This window comes from Cupressus sempervirens, chromosome 5, assembly GCF_028749045.1.
Source record: "Cupressus sempervirens isolate cs-2001-9-10 chromosome 5, ASM2874904v1, whole genome shotgun sequence".
In the NCBI taxonomy this organism is placed as follows: Eukaryota; Viridiplantae; Streptophyta; class Pinopsida; order Cupressales; family Cupressaceae; genus Cupressus; species Cupressus sempervirens.
The window spans coordinates 486,529,277-486,550,267 of NC_143122.1; the positions used below are offsets into that span (position 1 = coordinate 486,529,277).

The 20,991-nt window shown below is 34.9% G+C and overlaps 1 protein-coding gene across 6 annotated transcripts in view; it reads left to right on the plus strand.

The window, feature by feature from the left end:
* The window catches only part of HAG1 (histone acetyltransferase of the GNAT family 1), a 181,530-nt gene that overhangs the window by 70,483 nt on the left and 90,056 nt on the right, over window positions 1-20,991 (plus strand). For all 6 annotated transcript variants that reach the window (XM_089831454.1, XM_089831450.1, XM_089831451.1 and 3 more), the window contains exon 4: window positions 5,635-5,706. In XM_089831454.1, coding sequence (XP_089687580.1) covers window positions 5,635-5,706 — 72 coding nt within the window. The remainder of the gene's footprint in view (window positions 1-5,634; window positions 5,707-20,991) is intronic.

Below are 20,991 nucleotides of genomic sequence, written 5' to 3' on the forward strand. Positions count from 1 at the left end.
TGGTAATAATTTTGTCAGTATTGTCCATGTCATATCTAAGATATCTCACCATCATTCTATTATATTGATGGATTAATATTCAAAATGCTTGAAAGATCGATAACTTAGATTACATATCATTGTCTTTGAGAATATATAGACATGATCAAAGAAACTGTGTTTCATACCTCAGTGATCAAGTATTTATTTATATTCAATCGGATATGGAAGGTGAATTATATCTGTTACGTTTCTCTCATAATTAGTCATCTTAGAGTACTATTTTAATAATGGTCTATTTCATATAAATTATTATTATTGTATCTATATATATAAAATTATTATCTAATAATAATAATATAAGAATTATAATATTCTTATAATCATCTATAGCCTTGTATTTTGTTATATCAATACTATACGATTAATTATATTTATTGTAATTTGTTTGTTTATTTAGCTTATTTATTTTATGTCTTATCTCAAAACAGGGACATCATATTACATTATTGCAACCTCATTTATTTATGTTGTCCTTACCCTTTTTAATGATGTGTGGATGTAGAAAGGAGCAATTATATAAAGTGCCTCCATATTCATCTTTATGACTAACTGGACATTAGTACCTGATATAGATGACCACTTTCGTTTTGTATGCATTGTATTTATCGGTCCAAATTGTGGTACAAAACCTTTATTAATTTCAAAACGATTGAATTAATTCCAAGTTGTGGTACAAAACCTTTATTCCATAGTTTCCAATCCAAAATTGTTGTGCAAGTAGTTGGTTTTTCATGGGCTGTTAGAGAATTTTGAAAAGAAGTACAAATTTATCTCAACATGTTTTTATATCTGTATAATTTTAATTGCATATTTAAATTATTGTAACCCACCCCTAAACCTAAGCGTTCTCGGAATGGAGATATCCTCGAGACTTAGGGACACTGTTCCAAAACTTCCTAGACTTTGCTCGTCAGCCACCAGATCTCTATTGCAACGTGGGGACGTTCTAGTATCCTTGGAATTTGGAGGGGGATACTTAGGTGTCCTTTGACCGTTCACACGTCCCTTGGCAAAAAATGATTTTTGCCATATTTTTTAAAATACTAAGGTTAATAGTTACATTTGGGGTTCTATTTGAATCCTAAGTGGATGTGGGGCCCATCTAAGGCTTTCCAAGCCTACAAGAGACCCATCTTGACCATGAGGAGTCAAGCAATTCTAGCGATGATGAGTTTTCCTTGAGATGCGACCTCTCGAGTGATGATTAGAAGCCTACCTTTTCTAAATTTTGTCAATTTTTTACTTGTTTTTGTATCATGCTCTCATTGTAATTATCTTTACGATATTTTTGATATAATAGAAATCTTCCATTTGCTGATTTGACAATGAATTTTTTTATTTAGTATTGACTATTCTAATTTCTAAATAGTAATTCGATATTGAAAACTACAATGTTAATTGTTCAACATTCAAGTATTCACTATTTACTTTTAGCATTTGGCATTTGCAATTTTGCTATTTTACTTCTTAATAATCTTATACATCTTTTCATAACCAGCATTTTAAGTACTTCATGTATAGAATGTACTATGTAGTATATGTACAACACTACCCCCTCATCGTTCCCCACAACTGTACCCAAATTGAGGCCCTTGGTCCCCCTTCGCGGAAACTTGTCTCCACATCTTGCCATCTCGCCGTCACTGATGGGTGGGGTAGCTATTATTTAAATTGGACTCATGTTTGTTAAAACTTAAGCCCAAAAATCAATGAGAAACAACAATGAGAACATAGCCAAAATTGAAACAACAAAAAACCAGAAATACGTCGGGAAAACCCTTCTAGAATGAAGGGAAAAACCCATCCACACAACAAAAGATCTTCTTTATTGATAATAAAAATTGAAATGTACAATGCCTTTCATATGATGTGATATAAATAACTTAAAGAGGGGCTCTGCACAATCCAATCGAAGGTCTCTTCAATTTCCTAGAACATGACTCTTTATTACAATTACAACTCTTCATATTTCCATGCCCTAATGCATATGAAAGACACATGTATTTATATTTAATATTACAATTATCATAAACGTCCTTTTCAGTTGAAGGTGACTATAATGGTAATAAAGTCCATATTTCTAGAGATAAAGATTTTTATTGTAGCCACAATGTTCAACACCCTCTTAGCCAAAGAGAGATCTTTAGCTGATTAATCACGCAAGGCTGGCCAAAATGTCAATGATAAAATCTAATCACATGGATCCTATAAAATTTCATGGAATCATTCAACATAAAACCGTGCAAGAAACACAAACAGTTTTCATGGAATTACTAAACATGACTCTTAAGAGAACAATTTATTAATTGTTAATAATCATGGAATGACTCAACATGACAGATTTGAAACAATTACTCATACTCATGGAATCACTCAACACGATAGATTTGTAAGAACCCCAACTATGCCTTTAATCATAGATTCTCTCCACATAAGCTGTCATGGAATCACTCAACATGACATCTGACTCCCATCATGGATTCTCCCCACGTGATGTCATCATGGATTCTCTCCACATGATGATCACTCCCAGAGTGAAAGAGTTATTATAGCTGATTATTGCAATCTCATTTATTCACACAAGAATAGAAATAGGCGTAACAAAACAAGACTTAGTTCCGTTTAAGTCTCAAATATTACAAATACCACAATCATCACAAGCATATATGAGAATGAAGGGGATTCCATAAGCACTCCCTCTTAATTATGAAGCCTCCCTCTGAAGCTAAAATCTCCCTCTAAAAATCATCCCCATCTCATTACTTGTTGTTACAATTGGCAAACCAAAAGAGATATTAAAAGCTGATAAAATCAACCATGATAGAAATTAATAACCATACATTGTATGATAAAGATTTATGATCAATGCTCAAACTAAAATACTTATCTCTTTTGTCATAACATGCAATAATCAGAAACACCTGAAGAATAGATCCTTTATGATTGATGTCTACTCCTAGTCAATGAAGAAAAACATACTGCAAATGTCTCAGACCCTCTAAATAGCAAAACTGTTTACATAACATATGAATTACATTCACAAGAATCAGTCAATCATTGAATGTGCATATGCTCTGCAATACAGTAATACAAAATTGATGTCTACTCCTAGTCAATGAAGAAAAACATACTGCAAATGTCTCAGACCCTCTAAATAGCAAAACTGTTTACATAACATATGAATTACATTCACAAGAATCAGTCAATCATTGAACGTGCATATGCTCTGCAATACAGTAATACAAAATGACTCTAATAAGGAGAATAAGAAAACACAACTATCTTTCCAAATATACAAACTCTGCTTCTAAAAAACACAAGAGTCTCAGAACATAATTCCAGATCTTATACAAATCTCATATAATACTACAGATGATTTGAAACCCAATGATTTCTAAATACCCATATGTGGGTTGAAAATTCAAACCACAACATATGATACAAAGACCTAACGATAATGGTGAACAATCATAAGGATTACTGCTAGCAAGCACAGAAAATTCAATGGTGCAGAATACACAAAGATGAGATCATCTGACTACTGCTTTGAAGCAGGAATGGAGAGACCCAGACATAAACACAATCTTTTGCCTTCCGAATACAAGACACGAGAGATACAAATTTCTATTAGTAACCAAACAATGCTTTCGCACCAATTGATATTAGAATGGTCAGTGACGGTTACAAAATGTGATGTTACACATTTGAGACATAGAAAGCAACAAGGAAAATATACCCCCGCAATGAAGAACATGGTGACATATATGCTGACAATGGCAATACAGCTGCTATATAACTATGAACAAGAAGACAGTCAAATTCACATAGATTAAAAGAAATTCCATTACAGTAAATAGTCATACTTAAAATGGAATTGACGGAATATTCAATTAACCGTAAAAATGATAAACTTGACAGTTACCAAGATTTTAATTAGAGAACCAAGCTTCCAACAAAAATTAGTAAGATAAAATTGATTCAAGACGGGAACTGTAAAAATCAATCAATTACAGATATGAAAGAAAAATAACTCCAAATTCTGAGATAGGGAAGGATTACTGTTACCAAGAATGACAGAGTGAAAATGCCGAAAAATCTTTCTGAATAAATATGCGAGCCATCTCAATGACGGAGTAACCACAGTGCTATGACAATGAAGAACATACGCATATGTTCCATCCACAATAAGCATGAGATAGAATCATCTGATCAAGAAACAGATTGAAGTTTGAACATCAATCGCTGTTCATGACCACTCCAAAATGTGAATGAAGACTTTATGTCTCAGCCTTCAGGAGATCGTACAGAGACCAAGAAAATACAATCGTACCTTCCTGCTTAACTGCTGTTATTGCTTGCTCTGATCATATACTGACTGTGTACTCTTGTGTATATGCATCCCGAGCATGCACTGCTGGAGGGAAATGAGTGAGACAAACACAAATGTTACCATAATGTAAAAATAATGGTGAAGGGTAAATACAAAGTTACGAATGACACATCAACAGACTTGAAATGCTCAGAGCCCAAGCAAGTGTTAGCCGAAAGGAGATGAGAAAAATGGTGAAAATAAAATCAATCCTCTTGACAGAGAAGGACAACAAGGCAGTATGAGAAGAAAAAAAAGTTCTGCCAAATGTGACCAATATATGCAAAACACGATGAAGCTGCCTAAACATCGAAGATTAGGACAATATGCAGAGATAACAGTTATACAACATCGAGACTTGATCCAGCCCATTATATGATATACGGATAATATAAAATAAATGCTTCAACTACCAAGAATGAAGAAAATAACTAAAATGAAATAGTAAAAATAAATTGCATGCATTCAAACATCAGAATCACAAAATATAACTTGGCTTTGATACCGTGTTAAAATTTAAGCCCAAAAATTAATGAGAAACAACAATGAGAAAATAGCCAAAACTGAAACAATAAAACACTAGAAATACCCTGGGAAAACCCTTCTAGAATGAAGGGAAAAACCCAGCCACAACAAAAGACCTTCTTTATTGACAATAAAAATTGAAATGCACAATGTCTTTCATATGATGTGATATAATTAACTTAAAGAGAGACTCTTCACAATCCAACCGAAGGTCTCTTTAATTTCCTAAAACACGACTCTTTATTACAATTACAACTCTTCGTATTTCCATGCCTTAACGCATATGAAAGACACATGTCTTTATAGTTAATATTACAATTATCATAAACATCCATTTCAGCTGAAGGTGACTAATGGTAATAATGTCCATATTTCCAGAGATAAAGATCTCTATCACTGCTACAATCTTCAACAATGTTTAATGAGTATTATTAGTTTACTTAAAGTTGATGGATTGGATTCTTCAATGCAATTGAATCATAATAATTATTTATAATGTCCTTTGTTTTCTAAACCAAAACTATAATCTTAACCTACAAAATTCTTTCATTTTAACGTTGTTCACAGCCATATCATAATTTGGTTGATACTTTTGTTCTAAGGTTTTGAAAAGATGCTTTTCTCCATGGGAATGGCTCTTGCATGCAATTTTAGAATGTTCTTTGTAGTTGTTTTAATCACTTCTTTTATTATTGTAGGAGCCACAAGTCTGTGATGATAATCAAGCAAAATCAAGTTGTTGGGGGCATCACATATCGACCTTATCGCAGGTATGGTTTACAATCTTACCCAAAATGTTTGAAAATGCTTGTGATAATATTATTAATTGTCAAAAAGATATTTTCTATATTGTGTATGGCTAATATGTGTACCTGTCTTGTAAAATTTGTTGTCATGACCACTGTTTGAAATATTTCTGTACATATGGAATTTTTGATCATGAAACATAAGCTTACCAATATAAAATTGACCAAGTTTGAAGATTAAGAGACATCAAACAAGATGAGTCAGCATCATATAAAGAATACATCTTTTACTACTTGATTATTAGTCCTTTGGATCGTGGAACTGCAGGTTCATTTGATTTAAGGACCAGAATTTAAAGGACAGAAACCTTTTATTTTCCTTGTTGAGCTTGTGGATGACAACCCTTTAATTAGGCAAATTAAGAAATCATTTATCAGAGGCATTAAATTGGTTTAGACTTGAATAAAATTTAGAATACTACAGAAAAATAATACCTGAATAAATATGGGCAGATTTCAGAGCATCCAAGCTATTCAGTACATTTACTTTCAGCAGTATTTATTTAATCATCCAATTAAAAAATTCTTATTAATAATTAATTGTGCAAATACAACTGTCGGATTTTATTATTTTAAAATGCAAATAAAGAAAAATAGAAATTAGAGGAGAGTAGAAAAGGAACTTGATGATCCCTACAATATGTAAACTGTGAAGAGGGTGTGAGGTTGTTAGACATGCCGCAACAAATTAAGGGAACACACTTCTTAAGTTCACATGATAGGGTAATCAACATCCCATCTAACATATTAAGTTCGATGATTCTTGGGATGTGTTGTACCCATAACAATTCTTTTGTATGGACACATTTTCTGAGCCAAAAGAAGGCCGTTTCTTGTTATGTAAATCATGCCAAATCCTTGTTCTAGTAGAACTTATGTTCAAAAAGTCAAAAACATGTACAATTTATATATATATTTTTTAAAAAGAAGGGTAAACGCTTTGACCCAAAGCTATGAACTGGTGATGCCACAAATGGGGGACCTCATCCCCAGTGGGATTTGAACCTTGATGGTAAGAACGTCAATACAACAACTTAACCATCACAACATGCCAACATTGGCTGGACACAATAATTAAAAGCATGTTCCATGATCAATTTTTTTACTGTAGAGCTCAAACACAAAAAAGTGGCCAAAATGTTGTAAGCACTTTTTGTTAGAAGAATGGAAAATCAAAAAGTTGGCCAAAATGCCCAAAAGCCCACTTGTAATATTTTTACCCAAAATCTCAAAAACCAAAAATGGTCATTTGTTTTGTAAGCTTTCTTCACAATTGTTTTTGCCGGCATGGTAAAAAATGTCTAGAAAGGTATGATATCCCTGTCAAAATAGGGTATAAATAAATAAATAAAATAATATATTGTAATATATCAAAATATTGAGACTTAAATATTTAAATTAATAGTCATAATATATAAGTGAAAATATTATGCCCTATATATAATAATATTAATATTAAAAAAACTAATATTAATAATAAGAAATATAATTGGTATAATTTATATATTATTAATATCATATATGTTACTGATGTAATTATATTATTGATATATTATTACATATTAACAAGATATTATCAATTATGAAAAGACATGACTTGGAGAATAAAATTATATATATAGAATATTATCATTGAGAAAGGGTATTCAAAAATATGGGAAAAAATAGAGATAAAGTACATGGAACTAGTCTGCAATTAGAGAATAAAAATAAATCAGCGAAGGTCCCAATAGGGAACATTACAATTGGTATCAGACCTCTGATTCTGCGAGCTTGTGATATCTTCATTAAAGGTACAAGAACCTGTTATGAACTTTGAAGCACTTACAGAACCAAGCAAGAGTGTCAAACCAGCGACGAGGCACAATAAGTACAAGGCACAATCATATTCAAAATGGAATTGGTCAATAGGGAGAAACTGAAGATAGATTTTGAGAAATGAATTATTTTTGAGTGATGAGAATGCTTCTTATCGAGATATACAACACAAAGTTATGGAAAATATATTACTTTCTAGTCTATAGTAAGACATAGAAAAAGTTCATTTTATTCTTTGTAAGATGCTTTTTCTCAAAAATAAAGCTATAGCAAGCTGTACCACCGAATTTTGTTGATTGTTTTTGGACTCATTTTTGATATGACTCAAGCACCATTGTACACAATATAAAGATTAAAAATGTCAACACATTTAACAATAATTGGGATAACATCAATGTTATCTGCAAAATATAAACAAAAAAGTAAAAATCAACCAAGTAGTGTTGATTGTTGATGACTGAAAACATCGAAAGAATCTCGAGCCTCATGAGATAGGATAGATCACATAGGTTAATATAGTTTATTTGGAGTAGGTATATAGTGAATTGTTCATAATCAAACAACAAAAAACATGAACAAAATATAATATTGTTCTTCACTGGTTGCTTCTAAAGCATTAATTGGTTCATTAAAATCAGGTTTACTGCAACTAGTGATGATGCCAATCCACTAAGCCTGCTTTGTGGCTCCTGCATCAAGTTTTGAATTTAGTTGGATGCTTTTGTTATTAATTGTCCTAATCATGTTCTTGTTTTTTTGTAATTGATTTTTGTATTATCTTATTTATTTATTGTGATTGCTATTTCATAGTTAGGTGCACTATACTGTTTCTCTTATGGATGTATACCTGTGGGTCATAGGATACTAGAATGGGAGACATTCCGGAAAATGTACTCGTGCAAGAACTGTAATGTTATAGAGGTTTCAATGAAGGAGTTAGCAGCATAAAACTTAACATGTATAAGATTGCACAACCAATTGCATATATTGATGTATATTATTGAGCTCTAAATTTGGATAGTAAGGTAAACTCTAAGATGCTAACTCGTCCCCAGATTTTGTGGATTCAGAGGTGGATAAGTTCGGATTCTGGATGTGTCTGGATTCCCAGTGGATTCTGGCTGGAAGCCAGCCACAGGCCTCCGGATGTGTCTGGACCAGACGCATCCGGAGGCCTGTGGCTGGCTTCAGCCAGAATCCATGGGGAATCCGGATGCATCTGGAGGAATCCACGAGCCCAGCGCCTAGAAAACTAATAAAAAACACTCAAATTTAAGTTATTTTTATTTGCATGTGCTCTAATGATCTTTCAGCAGTTGGAGATGATGATGAAAATGTGGATTTTCTTGTGAATCCTTATGATTCAGACTTTGATGCATATTAGTTGATTGAATCTTCATTCATAAATTAAATTTTTATTTTGTTGGAATCTTGAACATGACCTATTGGAACTTATTGTCTAAGACTAAACTCTAATTTTGAACAAGAAATATTGATATATCATAGTCATACTATCAAATGATTTGTTTTTGTATATTTCTTGCACATACATATATATGCTTGCTCCCACATCTACATCCAAATTAGTTTTTTCCCCCGCATCCTGTGTACGCTTCCGGAATCTGCTTCCGAATCCGCATCCGAATTGGTAACTTAGGGTAAACTTTAAAGAATAGGGCAAGTGCAAGGGCAAGGAGGACTGGAATATGGAAGAACAAGACGCTCATCTGGTATTCCTTTAGATTTCAAGGTCCTCAAGGAACATTCCCTTTGATTGATTTTGATCCATGCAAGTTCTTTAGTGAGTGACGTCGGGGTAAAAGTAATTTTGCAGTCCTACTTCATTTTCAAGCACCATGAGGTTTGAATTCTACAATCTTATGCCTTTACAGAGGTTGAGTACCTGAAAGAATTGTCCTCTTTTGATCTACTACAGTGTACTGTAGTTGCTTCTCATCCACAAGGGATGCTGGTTGAACAAAAGGTTCAAGATGATTGCAAGTTCATGGAGCAAAACGATTAGAGTCACCAAGGATTTCAAGCACATGAGGAACAGTGTTGAGATAGATTATAGTGAGTTTGAAAATGCTACATCCAAACTATTGAAAGGTTTGAGTTCAAATCCAAGACAAAAGTAGGAAGAAGATTGACATAAATGGGGATTAGTATTAACCACAGTAGCATTGCTTAAAATAGGGATTGACTCAGCGAACTAAAGGTATACATGGGTTCAATTACTTTAATTAATTAAGAATCAATGTTTGTAGTAAGCAGAAAATATTCACAGCTTTGTTATTTTAAGTTAAATATTAGGGAAAATGTAGTCTTTCCATCTGTTGTAACCCAATAATTTTTTCCCCTTTTTTTACTTTCGAAAAGCAGAACATGTTCTTTTTTCTTGAGGCCACACGGACCTTCATGGTGCATGCAATTTTCTATGATTGTTGCTTTTAATCAAGTTCCAAACCTTTCAAAAACCACTGGATAATGACATACTCTTGGGAGGCTGAGGGTCTAGAAAGATATACCTTTAACTGTTGAATAGAATATTTCCCATCTGGTGCAGACCAATTTTCTTTTGTTTTCTAAAACTGGAGAAGGGATGTATTTTTGTCAAGGCCATATTGACCTTCATGGTGCACAAAATTCTTTATAATTGTATTACTTTAAACCAAGTCCCAAATCCTTCAGAATACATGGGAACCTGCTGGACAATGGCATACTGCTGCAGGCTTAGGATCTCGAATAATATACCTCTAACTCTTTAGAGGGAAAAAATAATGCATTTATATTTGGCCTCTCATAATGCATTTATATTTGGCCTCTCATGGATTGTCTTTAGTTCCTATGTGGTGCTTCTCAAATCTAGGTTATCACGAGGAATGACTTTATGCTTATTAAAATAGATCATAGGAGATTCTGTATAAATTAAACTCAAGAAAGCCAGTGCCAGGAATGGTTAGTGCAACCTTTAAGTATTACATCAGTTAAAATTACTGATTTGAACTCTCAGAGCTGTTGCATTCTGTTTTGTCCTATGGTCATAGTAGTGAGTGTAGGTGTGGATGCTTTAGTAAGGAGTGTGTAGTAGATCTGAATTCATGGAGTTACCTAGAGTGAATTATGCATGTCTGCTGTTTTTTAAAAGACCTCTTTTGTCTGTTCTTGGTTTAGAATTCTGTAGAAAGTTGGTTAGAGCTGCAGTCAATTGTTTTGTCTGCCTCTCTAGAGTGAGTTAGGCTACATGAGAGGATTTTTCAAGTTAGGATGTTTTTTTGAGTAAGTAGCAATTTGAGTATGATAACTTCTTCAGGTAGCAATTTGAGTACGATAACTTCTTAAGGTCATGTCTGGAAGTCAGAAGCTTTAGTTGTTTGATTGTCTATGAGTGGTTTTAATATTAATTTTCTATGTTGGTGTGGGTCCCAGATTAATTGTCTATTACTATTACAGGTAAAGGTTAACCAGAAAACTATTCTAAGAAGTAGAAATTACTGCACATTCCATATTTAAAATGGATTATTGGAAAAATTGTACTGCATAAATGACATGCGTACTAATGTCAATCCCCATGATGTTCTGGTTCAAATCTTTGATATACACATCATAACGTTCGAGGTTTCCACTGGTACATGTCAAAGAATAATACCCTCTGATCCTTAATATAGAGATCAATATCGAGAAGTGATGAAGAGCAGCTCTCCATATTTAGTGGCAACTTTGTTGACATTGTCTTTTGTGTTCTATTCAATTTACTGAGATGATTAGACTAAACCTAATCCTTTTAATGGCTTTTGTTGGTCTCACATATTGGACCGTTGTAGTGGCAGAGTTATGTTGTTTAGGAGCTGTATTACTATTTATATTACATAGTCTGTCAAAAATAAGCTGATTTGTGTGTGCTAGCATTGGCGGCCAAATAACAAATCATTGGTATTTTCATTGACTATCTGCTTTATTCTGACAGCTAGTTTATTTTAGAATTTTTATGATCAGCAAAATCCCGTTGGGGGAAAATTGGCAAACAAAAAGTTCAAGGTTTTCTGAAAAAAATGAGAAAAAGGGGAGAAAAACTTGAATTTTAGAACATTGTAAAAAATGTTGACAAAGAGACAAAATAGTTGTTTTTAAATTTAAGGGCATTTCCATATCATAGAAATATAGAGAGAAAATAAAGTAGAGAGTTTTGCCCATGAATCATCTAATATAGAGAATTTAGCTTATCCAAATGAAAATTTATAGTAGAATGTATTGTAGCATGTAAGCTTTGCTACTAAATGATTCTTGGATAAGTTCTATATGAAGTTGGTAAAGGTATTGCTAAGTTAATGATAAAGAAATCAAATGGTATGTGCGTAGGACTTTAGTTTTGTTGTATGCTGCATTCTAAATTATTATTAATATCAAAATAATGTTTAATCATAGAGACTGCACTATCATAAAAAGCTCTAGAATCTGTTGGTTCTCAAAACCGTAGATTGGAATCCTACGAGCCTTGCCTGCTCGATGCTGGGATATCCAATTGGTTAAGGCCAACTTGACGGGATTGATCAATGCGATCCAAATCCCTTGCGCTTCTGGCTTTGCAAAACCAAGGCGGGTGTACCTAATCTCGAACAAAACACTTGGGCCCAGGATGCTTAAAGCAGATTGATTAGAACATGAATATAATGAAAGCTTTCAAAATGGCAAGAATTATAGAAAGCTTTAAGATTGCAAATTACGAATTAAGAATAATAAATGTGATAATGTTTTAAATAAAGAATGAGCACAACAAATGAATATATTAATTCCTGAATGGAAAGAAATGAAACAGTTGCCAGCATATGGATTATGAATCAAGAGTAAAAGACCAGTGCTTAGTTAAATGGGCAATTAGAGTCAATATTATTAGTTGAAATGTACAACTTTATAAAATTCAATGTATTTAGACTATAAACAACTCTAACAATTTAGACACGACGGATCAATTATATGAATGCAATTTTAAACTAGTCTAGGATGTGTTTTAACTCTTGCGATATGGAGGCAAACTAGACATAAATACGGAAACAATCAAATATTTCACAATATCTATGTTTATCAAGTTTAAAATGCAATAATGATCCTATCCACTTGTCCAAACATTAAAATATTTATAGAATATTAAAAGAATAATTATAAAGGACACAACATAATAATATTTTAAACCCTAATGCAAATAAAAATAGATAAGCTTACAGATTGTGCCGGAAATAAAAATTGTACATAGAGACACTCCGTACGGATGATCCATCTACTGCAAATTTATCCGGACCGCATAAAATTTACCCAATAATTCAAATCCACAAGCTTAGTTCAAAAAATTCATTCCTTTACCAATGAAGGAATATAATATATCAAAATGCATAAGATATGTATAAATTTAATATGAATATGAATTGTATATGAAAAATTGTGTCGTTTTGATTTTGTATCTCCTATTTATAAATGGCTAAAGGGTGTTGGTTGCTTTTTCAAGCACCGCACCTTTTCATGACAAATTACCAATACAAAACCATAATATAATTTTATCAAAAGTAACTGGCGGTTTAATGATCTAAATGCCCTCTCCTCAATGATCAACTCTACAAGGTTCTTTCAAACATATAAATGTTTTGATTCTCCATATTCTCAATTCACGCAAGCTCCTCCTTCAATGCACATATTCATAATTCGTGTAACAAGACAAAGAATTTTTAGATATGAAACACTAGATAACGATTGGTAAAAAACAATGTTCCGGCGGCCCTTCTCCAGCAAGCCCGTCCATTATCTAGTCTTTAGCGTACATACTGTATCGGGCGCTGAATATTTCTCAGAAGTCTATCACTCTTGCTATTCAAGTATTCATTATGCCTTCTAATACTTCGCACATCTCTGTTGTCGTCTTTACCAATGAAGACTTTGGGTGACTGTCATATTCCAACCTTTCTATTAATTTCTGCATCGTATCCCTATTTCTGTTGATTACTGCTCCAAATAGGATGTGAGGGATCCCATTCAAAGTGATGTGACTAAGGTCGAAACAAATGTTTCCACAATCTTGTTGGGTATTCAAGTATTGCATGTCTCTTATGCGTTGTTGCTTCTTTGGATGAAACCTCTATGACAACACAATCTTACTGATGTCTTTATTACTGATGCTGACATGATATCCATTTAGGTAATGAAGTTTTTACTCCTTATCAGGTCTTCAACACTATATACTCATTTAGATCTTGTGAGGATTCTTATGTGAATTTATGGACTTACCCGCATTATGACTCATCCTGCATAGTGTTCATCATCGATTGTATATGATGTCATGTTGCTGATTTTTATAGTATTGAAAACTTGTGAAGCAATCTCCATATTTGCTAGAACTATTGCTAGACCCCTTTTTATTGTTATCAAGCCCGTGATATGTAGATCTGTAGTTACATGAGATGACTGGGAATTTCCAAAGCACCAGAGCTACACAAGTTATGTCTTCTCGGTATCCTTATGATTGTGAATGCATTCCTGAGTTCTGAAAGTTCATATGAGAATCACTTAATTGATATGACAATTTCATCTTCTTCAAGCTCTTCAACTATTGCTTCTAAGGCAGCCAAAGATCCAAACTTTTGGGAAGATATCATGGGGAAGAAATCTAATGTGTTTCAATTTTATATTCTGAGAATGCAGCCTTACATCCAATACCTTCTCTAACAGGTCCAGTTCTTGAACAGACATGTGGATATATGGGTAAACTCATTGGTAGAAACTCAATAGAATCATCAGTAATTGGATACCTCTAATGACAACTTATAGATCAGAAATGGTAGTCTGCAGATCTGCTGTGTTATGTATTAATTATCTGCATCCTCCTTATACATATGTTTTGTACTGTCTTTTAGTTTTATTGTTGCCTCATATATCATGCCAGTACTGATGCATTCTCTCAATAGGTAAATATATATTGGAGCTAAATTGATGTATGTTGGCCATCATGTTTATCGGCTTTGAACAACCTCTTGAAATAATCTTTGATTCTATCTCTAACATTCTTCTATATAGGATAGAACAGAAATATGAAAATGTCTTGACTATGTTGCTGCTTCCTACTAAAGTATAGAATCGAAGTGAATACTCACTCAAATATATTTCAATCATTTTTCTTTTGATTAATACTATCCTTGCCCATATAAGAATTATGCCATTTCACATCAATGATAATCTCCAACATATATTGTTTTGAAAATCGTTGACATCCATGACCATACTTCTTTCAAGTCTCCAACATCATAAATGGAGGCTGAAAATTTGGGGTCGATCAGAATCTTTGAAAGCTTAGTAAGACCTCAAAACAACTATTAAACCTGTTTGAATTCCAGTAGGATAAAAAACATTATTTCACTACAAAATTTTCAGATAGGTAACTTCAAAGCATATTTCATCCAAATAAAAATCCAATCAATCATTAAAAAAAACATTTCTCATAATAGGTTCAATGGAGACCAGGTCACATTTAAAAGCTTTGCTAATAATCAAGGTTTTACTGAGACGAGGGTAATTAGAGACTCTGTAAAAGTGGCGATTGTGCCATCAATAATTTAATGAGGCTTTTATTAGTTAATAAAACATTGTTTCGAAGGGACGTTAGTGGTGTCGCTAGTTGGACACTCGGCCAACCATGTCGAGTCTATTTGTGTGGAGTCTGGAACAAGTGAAGGCGTGGTAAATGTTGGAACTGTTATGCTATAAAACAATCTTGTCATTTATGGTGTAATGTGATTCTATGTTATTCATGCTATTGCTGTATTTCACTTATCTCTATTATTATGCAATTTTGTTGAATTTGCATATTCAGTGCAATCCGTCTCAACTTAGGCATCTAACATTTTGGCATTGTTGCCTAAAGTTCACACTTGGAGGTTAGAGTGGTGACAGGTGGAATGATGGATGCATAATGTGTTGTACCTTCGACCATCAAGTACTAATAACCGATAGTGACATCGAGGAAGAAGTAACCTGAGAGGATCAATTGACATAGGACCTCGTTCAGGTGTGGGATGTAGCAATAGGCCAGTACATACGATGGGAGTGAGAGCAAAGGGCTGTCCTCCTTAGTACAATACGTGCGAACTCACGGTGAATGAGGCTGTGTACAATCTTTCGGGAAGCCTTCTAAGGTTACTCGCATGCAAACTAGTGGAAGTCGAAAGAAAACGAGAAAGAGAACAACGTAGACAATAGATACGACAACAATACAAAAAGAGGAACAAGAGGGAGGAGGAACCACGTGATACTAGCAGGCATAAGTAACTTCGACAATTTATGCCCAACTTACCAAACAAGGACAAAAGGAAATGCATGAAGGAGAAGGAAGTCGAAATTGTTGAGAGATGCCAACAACTACAACAACTAGTGAAACAGTTGGTTAGTTCCCCAGCATGGGCATCAGGCAGTGAAATACAACCATCAAGACAGGAGTGGGAAGAGATCACGAGAGATCTACCATTCTCGAGTAATTCTTGGGTGCACCAAGGATCTGACATCGACAATTGGGAAAGTGGTGACTCAACACCAATTGAACCATCTGTACGTTTTGAAGAGGAAATTATCCAAGAGGGCAATCTCAAAGGGGAGGTAGAGGATTTATTTGGGAGTATCTTGCAAGGCATTGACAATGTTCTTATCCCAAAGGGATCAAGAATAGCGAGAATAGAATCAACGACTTTGAGGAGAAGAGCATACTGGTACTGCTATGAAGGAGGCAATTAAGACGTTAATGACAAAGGTGGAGGGGTAGAAGACCTGCGCATACTCAAAGGTGCGGAGGATGCATAAGTACGTAGAGAAGGAACCAAACCACTAACATCTAATAACGTGGACGATACCTATTGTACATGGCAAATAGAAAACCCCCCAAAGATGTAGAAACGACTCAAGTTGAGTGGGGATAGATTAGAGGATCAAGTTCGCCATTAAAAAACATGTGTAATGATATGGGAATCAAATGGCTAGGATGACCATGACTATTGGTTAAAGGCTTTTCCTACCACCCTACAAGGAATTACAATTGATTGGTACACAAACTTGGTAGTAGGGGAGAAGATGACATGGGATGACTCGAATAAAGCATTCCAGGAAGAGTTCAGATTGCTCTGTGATGATGATGAAATGGTAGCAGAAATCTACAATGCAAAGTTAGGGAAAAATGAGATATTATGGCCCTACTATCGCTGGTTGAAAGAACTCATTGGCAAGTTAGACAACTAGCCAATAAATGACTTGAAGAATATGTGGCTCAGCAAAGGGCTAAACCCCTCCCTTTGGAAGAAAATGAAAGTGGTAGCGCCATCACATAAAGTCTACAATTGGGCAATGAGCATTGAAAGTGAAAACAAGACATCAATAAGATAGAAATGAACTATTGACGATGATATTATAGTTGGTGCAAGCGAAGGGGAGTCTCGCATGAGACATGCCTTCTGGAAGGACATGATGAGGATGATGAAGAAAATGTGAGAAGAGAAAGAAGTTGCCAAGGAAGGCAAAGACAAGGAACTATGGTGTACCTAGTGTAAGAACAAAGAGTACACCAAGCCTACCTGTCCCAAGAAACTATTCTATGACATCACCCAAGTATTGGGACACTCCATTAAGGAGTGCTTGTACAACTTGAAAGAAAAGAGAAAACAAGTGCTTACCCAAGGAAAGCAACCTTGCCTACTATAGCACCACGTCAAACAAATTATAATGCTTTGCTTGGTAGATACTGTAATGATGGAGGAAGCAATAATTATAGTAACAACATACCAAAAAGTTGCATCCAGTTTGATGCGAAGTGATGACCCATGATACAATGCTACAAATGTAATGATTGGGTCACTTCACATGTGATTGCTAGAGCGGGCAAGGAGGCAAAAATACGCTCTGCAAATGGAGTGGTCCTAGTAACCACAAGAATGCTAACTGCCCTAAGGGGAAGGGGGTAAGTTTGATAAATGTCATAGGATCTGAGGAGGTCTTGCCAATCACAAGGTCCCATACGAAAAAATCCATGTACCTTGATCCCCATATAGAGATAGAAAGGTTGAAGGAAGCCAAAATGGAAATGAAATTGACAATGAAGGAAGAACGGAGTTGAATGACTGGCACACCCATAGGGCCAGCATTAGAAGCCAACATCATACAATAGATGTTACAAACGACAGTCTCGATATGAGTAGTAGACCTACTTGAGACACTACCACAATTGAAGGTAACAATCATTAACATAGGTGACACTGATGACAACCAAGGTATTGGCAACCATGGGGCGAATGAGACAGGAAAAAAAGACGTTGAAGCTCTACCATGAATGGTCCATGAATCTTATGTTGTTGGCATTGGGTGTTGAATGGACACTTGCAATGGTTGAAATGGAAATCATGGGATATATGCTAACCAACACTATTCTAGATGGAGGATCTAGAGTAAATGTCCTGCTACAAGAATGTGGGAGGTCCCTGGTAAACGTACACTATGGTCGCAACCTTCCACTTGGTAGGCATTGACTAGAATGGTATAAAACCAATCGGGACACTAATGACACAAAAGGTTGTTATTGAAACCTAATAGTTCTTTCTAGATTTTGTTGTCATTGCGCTAGAAAGGAAGGGGTATGACACCCTCCTCAACAAGGGAAAACTTATTACAACAAAGGCCAACCACAATTGGAAGAACACCCTTTTCATTGAGAGTGATGGAAAGAAATATGTCATCAACCTATGTTATTAGGTGGTAAGACAAGAAATTGGCATCAGACTCTATGTCCGAAGGTAGAGAGTTGGGTGAGGAAAGGGGAATAGAACTGGATGACAAGGGAGTTCTGTGACTAGAGGATTGTTTAGAAGATGATACAAGTTCATTTAATGGATTGTTCCATTGGCAGATGGTGGATTATGAAGTTTATGGTATTAGGTGGTAAGACAAGACATTGGCATAAGACTTTATGCCCGAAGATAAAGAGTTGGGTGAGGAAAGGGGAATAGAACTGGATGACAAGGGAGTTCTGTGACTAGTGGATTGTTCAAAAGATGATACAAGTTCATTTAATGGATTGTTCCACTGGCAGATGGTGGATTATGAAGTTTTTGAGCAAGGCTATAACATGCTAAAGTGTCTGGAGGAAACCATTGACTTGAGACAAAAGCAACTGGAAAAAAACGTAACTTGCCAGAAGCCATTAACTCAGGACCAGAGCATTTGGAAGAAAACACAGTTGGTAGCATATTGTATGCGCATCATGAAGGAAGTGGTTCGTACAAACAAACACCAACATACCGCACAGATGAGAGAAGGCAAGTTGGCAGACCTCTATACGAACAAAGGAAGAAGTAGAGATCGTATAGTTTGTACGATGGCAAAAGGCTTGTATGGTGTGCAAGCAGAGAAGGAGCGGAGACCGTACAACATCGATAGAGATAGAAGGGGTTGTACATTGTATGGACTGAGCAGAAGGGCTATACGACATACAAACCATATGATCTGTACAGAGGCAAAAGGGGTTGTACGACTTACAAACCAAACAAAGTTGGGAGGAAGAAGGAAGACATACAAGTGGGAGGAGAAATATCCTTATGCTAGAGGCTATAGGGATTACCCATACAAGAGAAATGAAGGAAAAACAAGAGGTCAAAGCACTTGGAGACATGAAAGAAATTTGAAGAGGGGGAATTGAAGGCCGTACAAAATGTACGAAAATAATAGACAGTGTAGTCCTTATGACACATACGACGACAGGGAGACAACTTGGCCATATGATTAAGAGAGAGGACATCTACCAGTCCTGTATACCATGTATGATGTGGATTGGGGAGCGTACGGCTGGAGAACGAGATCACCCTACGAGAAGGTGGGGAAATTCAATATTGTATTGAGTGTTAGTTACCAAAACCACAAATTAGAAATCCAAGAGCTTTGCCAATTCTCCAATAGGATATTTCAATCAGTTCTGGCCAACGAATGAGAATAATCCAAACTCCCCTACACTTTAGGCTTCGCTATGCCTAGACAGGTAAATCTTCACCTCAAACCTGATCACCTTGTTCAAAGCTTATATATAGTGAATTTAGACTTGGTGAATTCTTAGGCTAGCAAGGTCCTCAAACTCGATCAAATAAAGTATTATGAGTGCTTGAAATGATTGAATGTTTTGTATAATGTTTATCAATAATAAATTCGTTGCTTGCGATGGAGCACAAAATGTTTGTCTCCATTTGTGGAATAATACTGAGGATTCATGATGGAAAGTGTCATTGATATTTATACATTATAATTCAAGGAAGAATAAGTGCAGAGATAATGCATCTTCTGAAGAACATTGGAGCCATGATACAAGATGAGCCCCGAAAAATTATTCAAAAGCTCCTAGATATTCACCGTTAAAAACAAGCTTGCAGATGTGGATTCAAAACCAATAGCGACATCCATCAGTAAAAGAAAGACAACAAAATATACATAGAGCAATGATTTGAGATTACTCCTTGGGACAATTGATAATTCAACAACCACTAATAGCTACAACTTAGCAAAAACAGTAAAGGAGTGAAAAGGATGCCAAAAGGAATGTATTTAATAACAAATTTACCAAACTGAGAGATAATCTTTGGACATTCATTTCCAAAATAATTAAAATCTCATTCTGGGATTAATCAACAACCTTCGTCGTATACTAGCATGAGTATGGGAACAACTAATGTGATGATTGGATAGCACCGTTTAGTTAGAAAGGGAAACTGTGCAATCTGCATATGTGATATGATGGACTTGTTTTACACAAAACTAAATATCTGGAATCAACAAAAAGTATTTCAGACTAAAAACAAGCAATAAATGGTGATCAAAGTACCCACGATGATTGTCAAAAAATGATGCAGCTTATACACCAGATCCATGGCTTTGACCAGCATGACCAACAATGGTAGAAAGCAATAAGTATAAAGAGTTAACAACAGCAAACATAAATATGATGTGAAGGATCGAGTGGATATGCAGCATGTATCATAGTTCGAGCATCTAAGAATGTCGTTAGTTTTGCAGCGATTGATACAGAGTAAGTTTCAAACATAATGATTTTAAAATTCTTGATGATATCAAAAGTCCACTTAATGCCAAGAAGAGCACGGTATGAGAGTTCAAACACTCATGAGAAGAATGGAATCAACTCTAGAAAGAAATCTACATAAGCATATATCCCATGTTTATCATAGGCCCAAGGAGTATGAATGGGATAAAGGAGCCACACGCATGGATTCTAGACGTGTCAAGCACGAAGTGATTTTGTGAGGACCAATAGCTGGCTTAGGATATTGAATATTTTTGGTGTCATCCTGTATAAGAGTTTATCACAATAAGCAACATCTTGTGAACCATGAAAAATATAGAGTGTAAAGGAGTCAA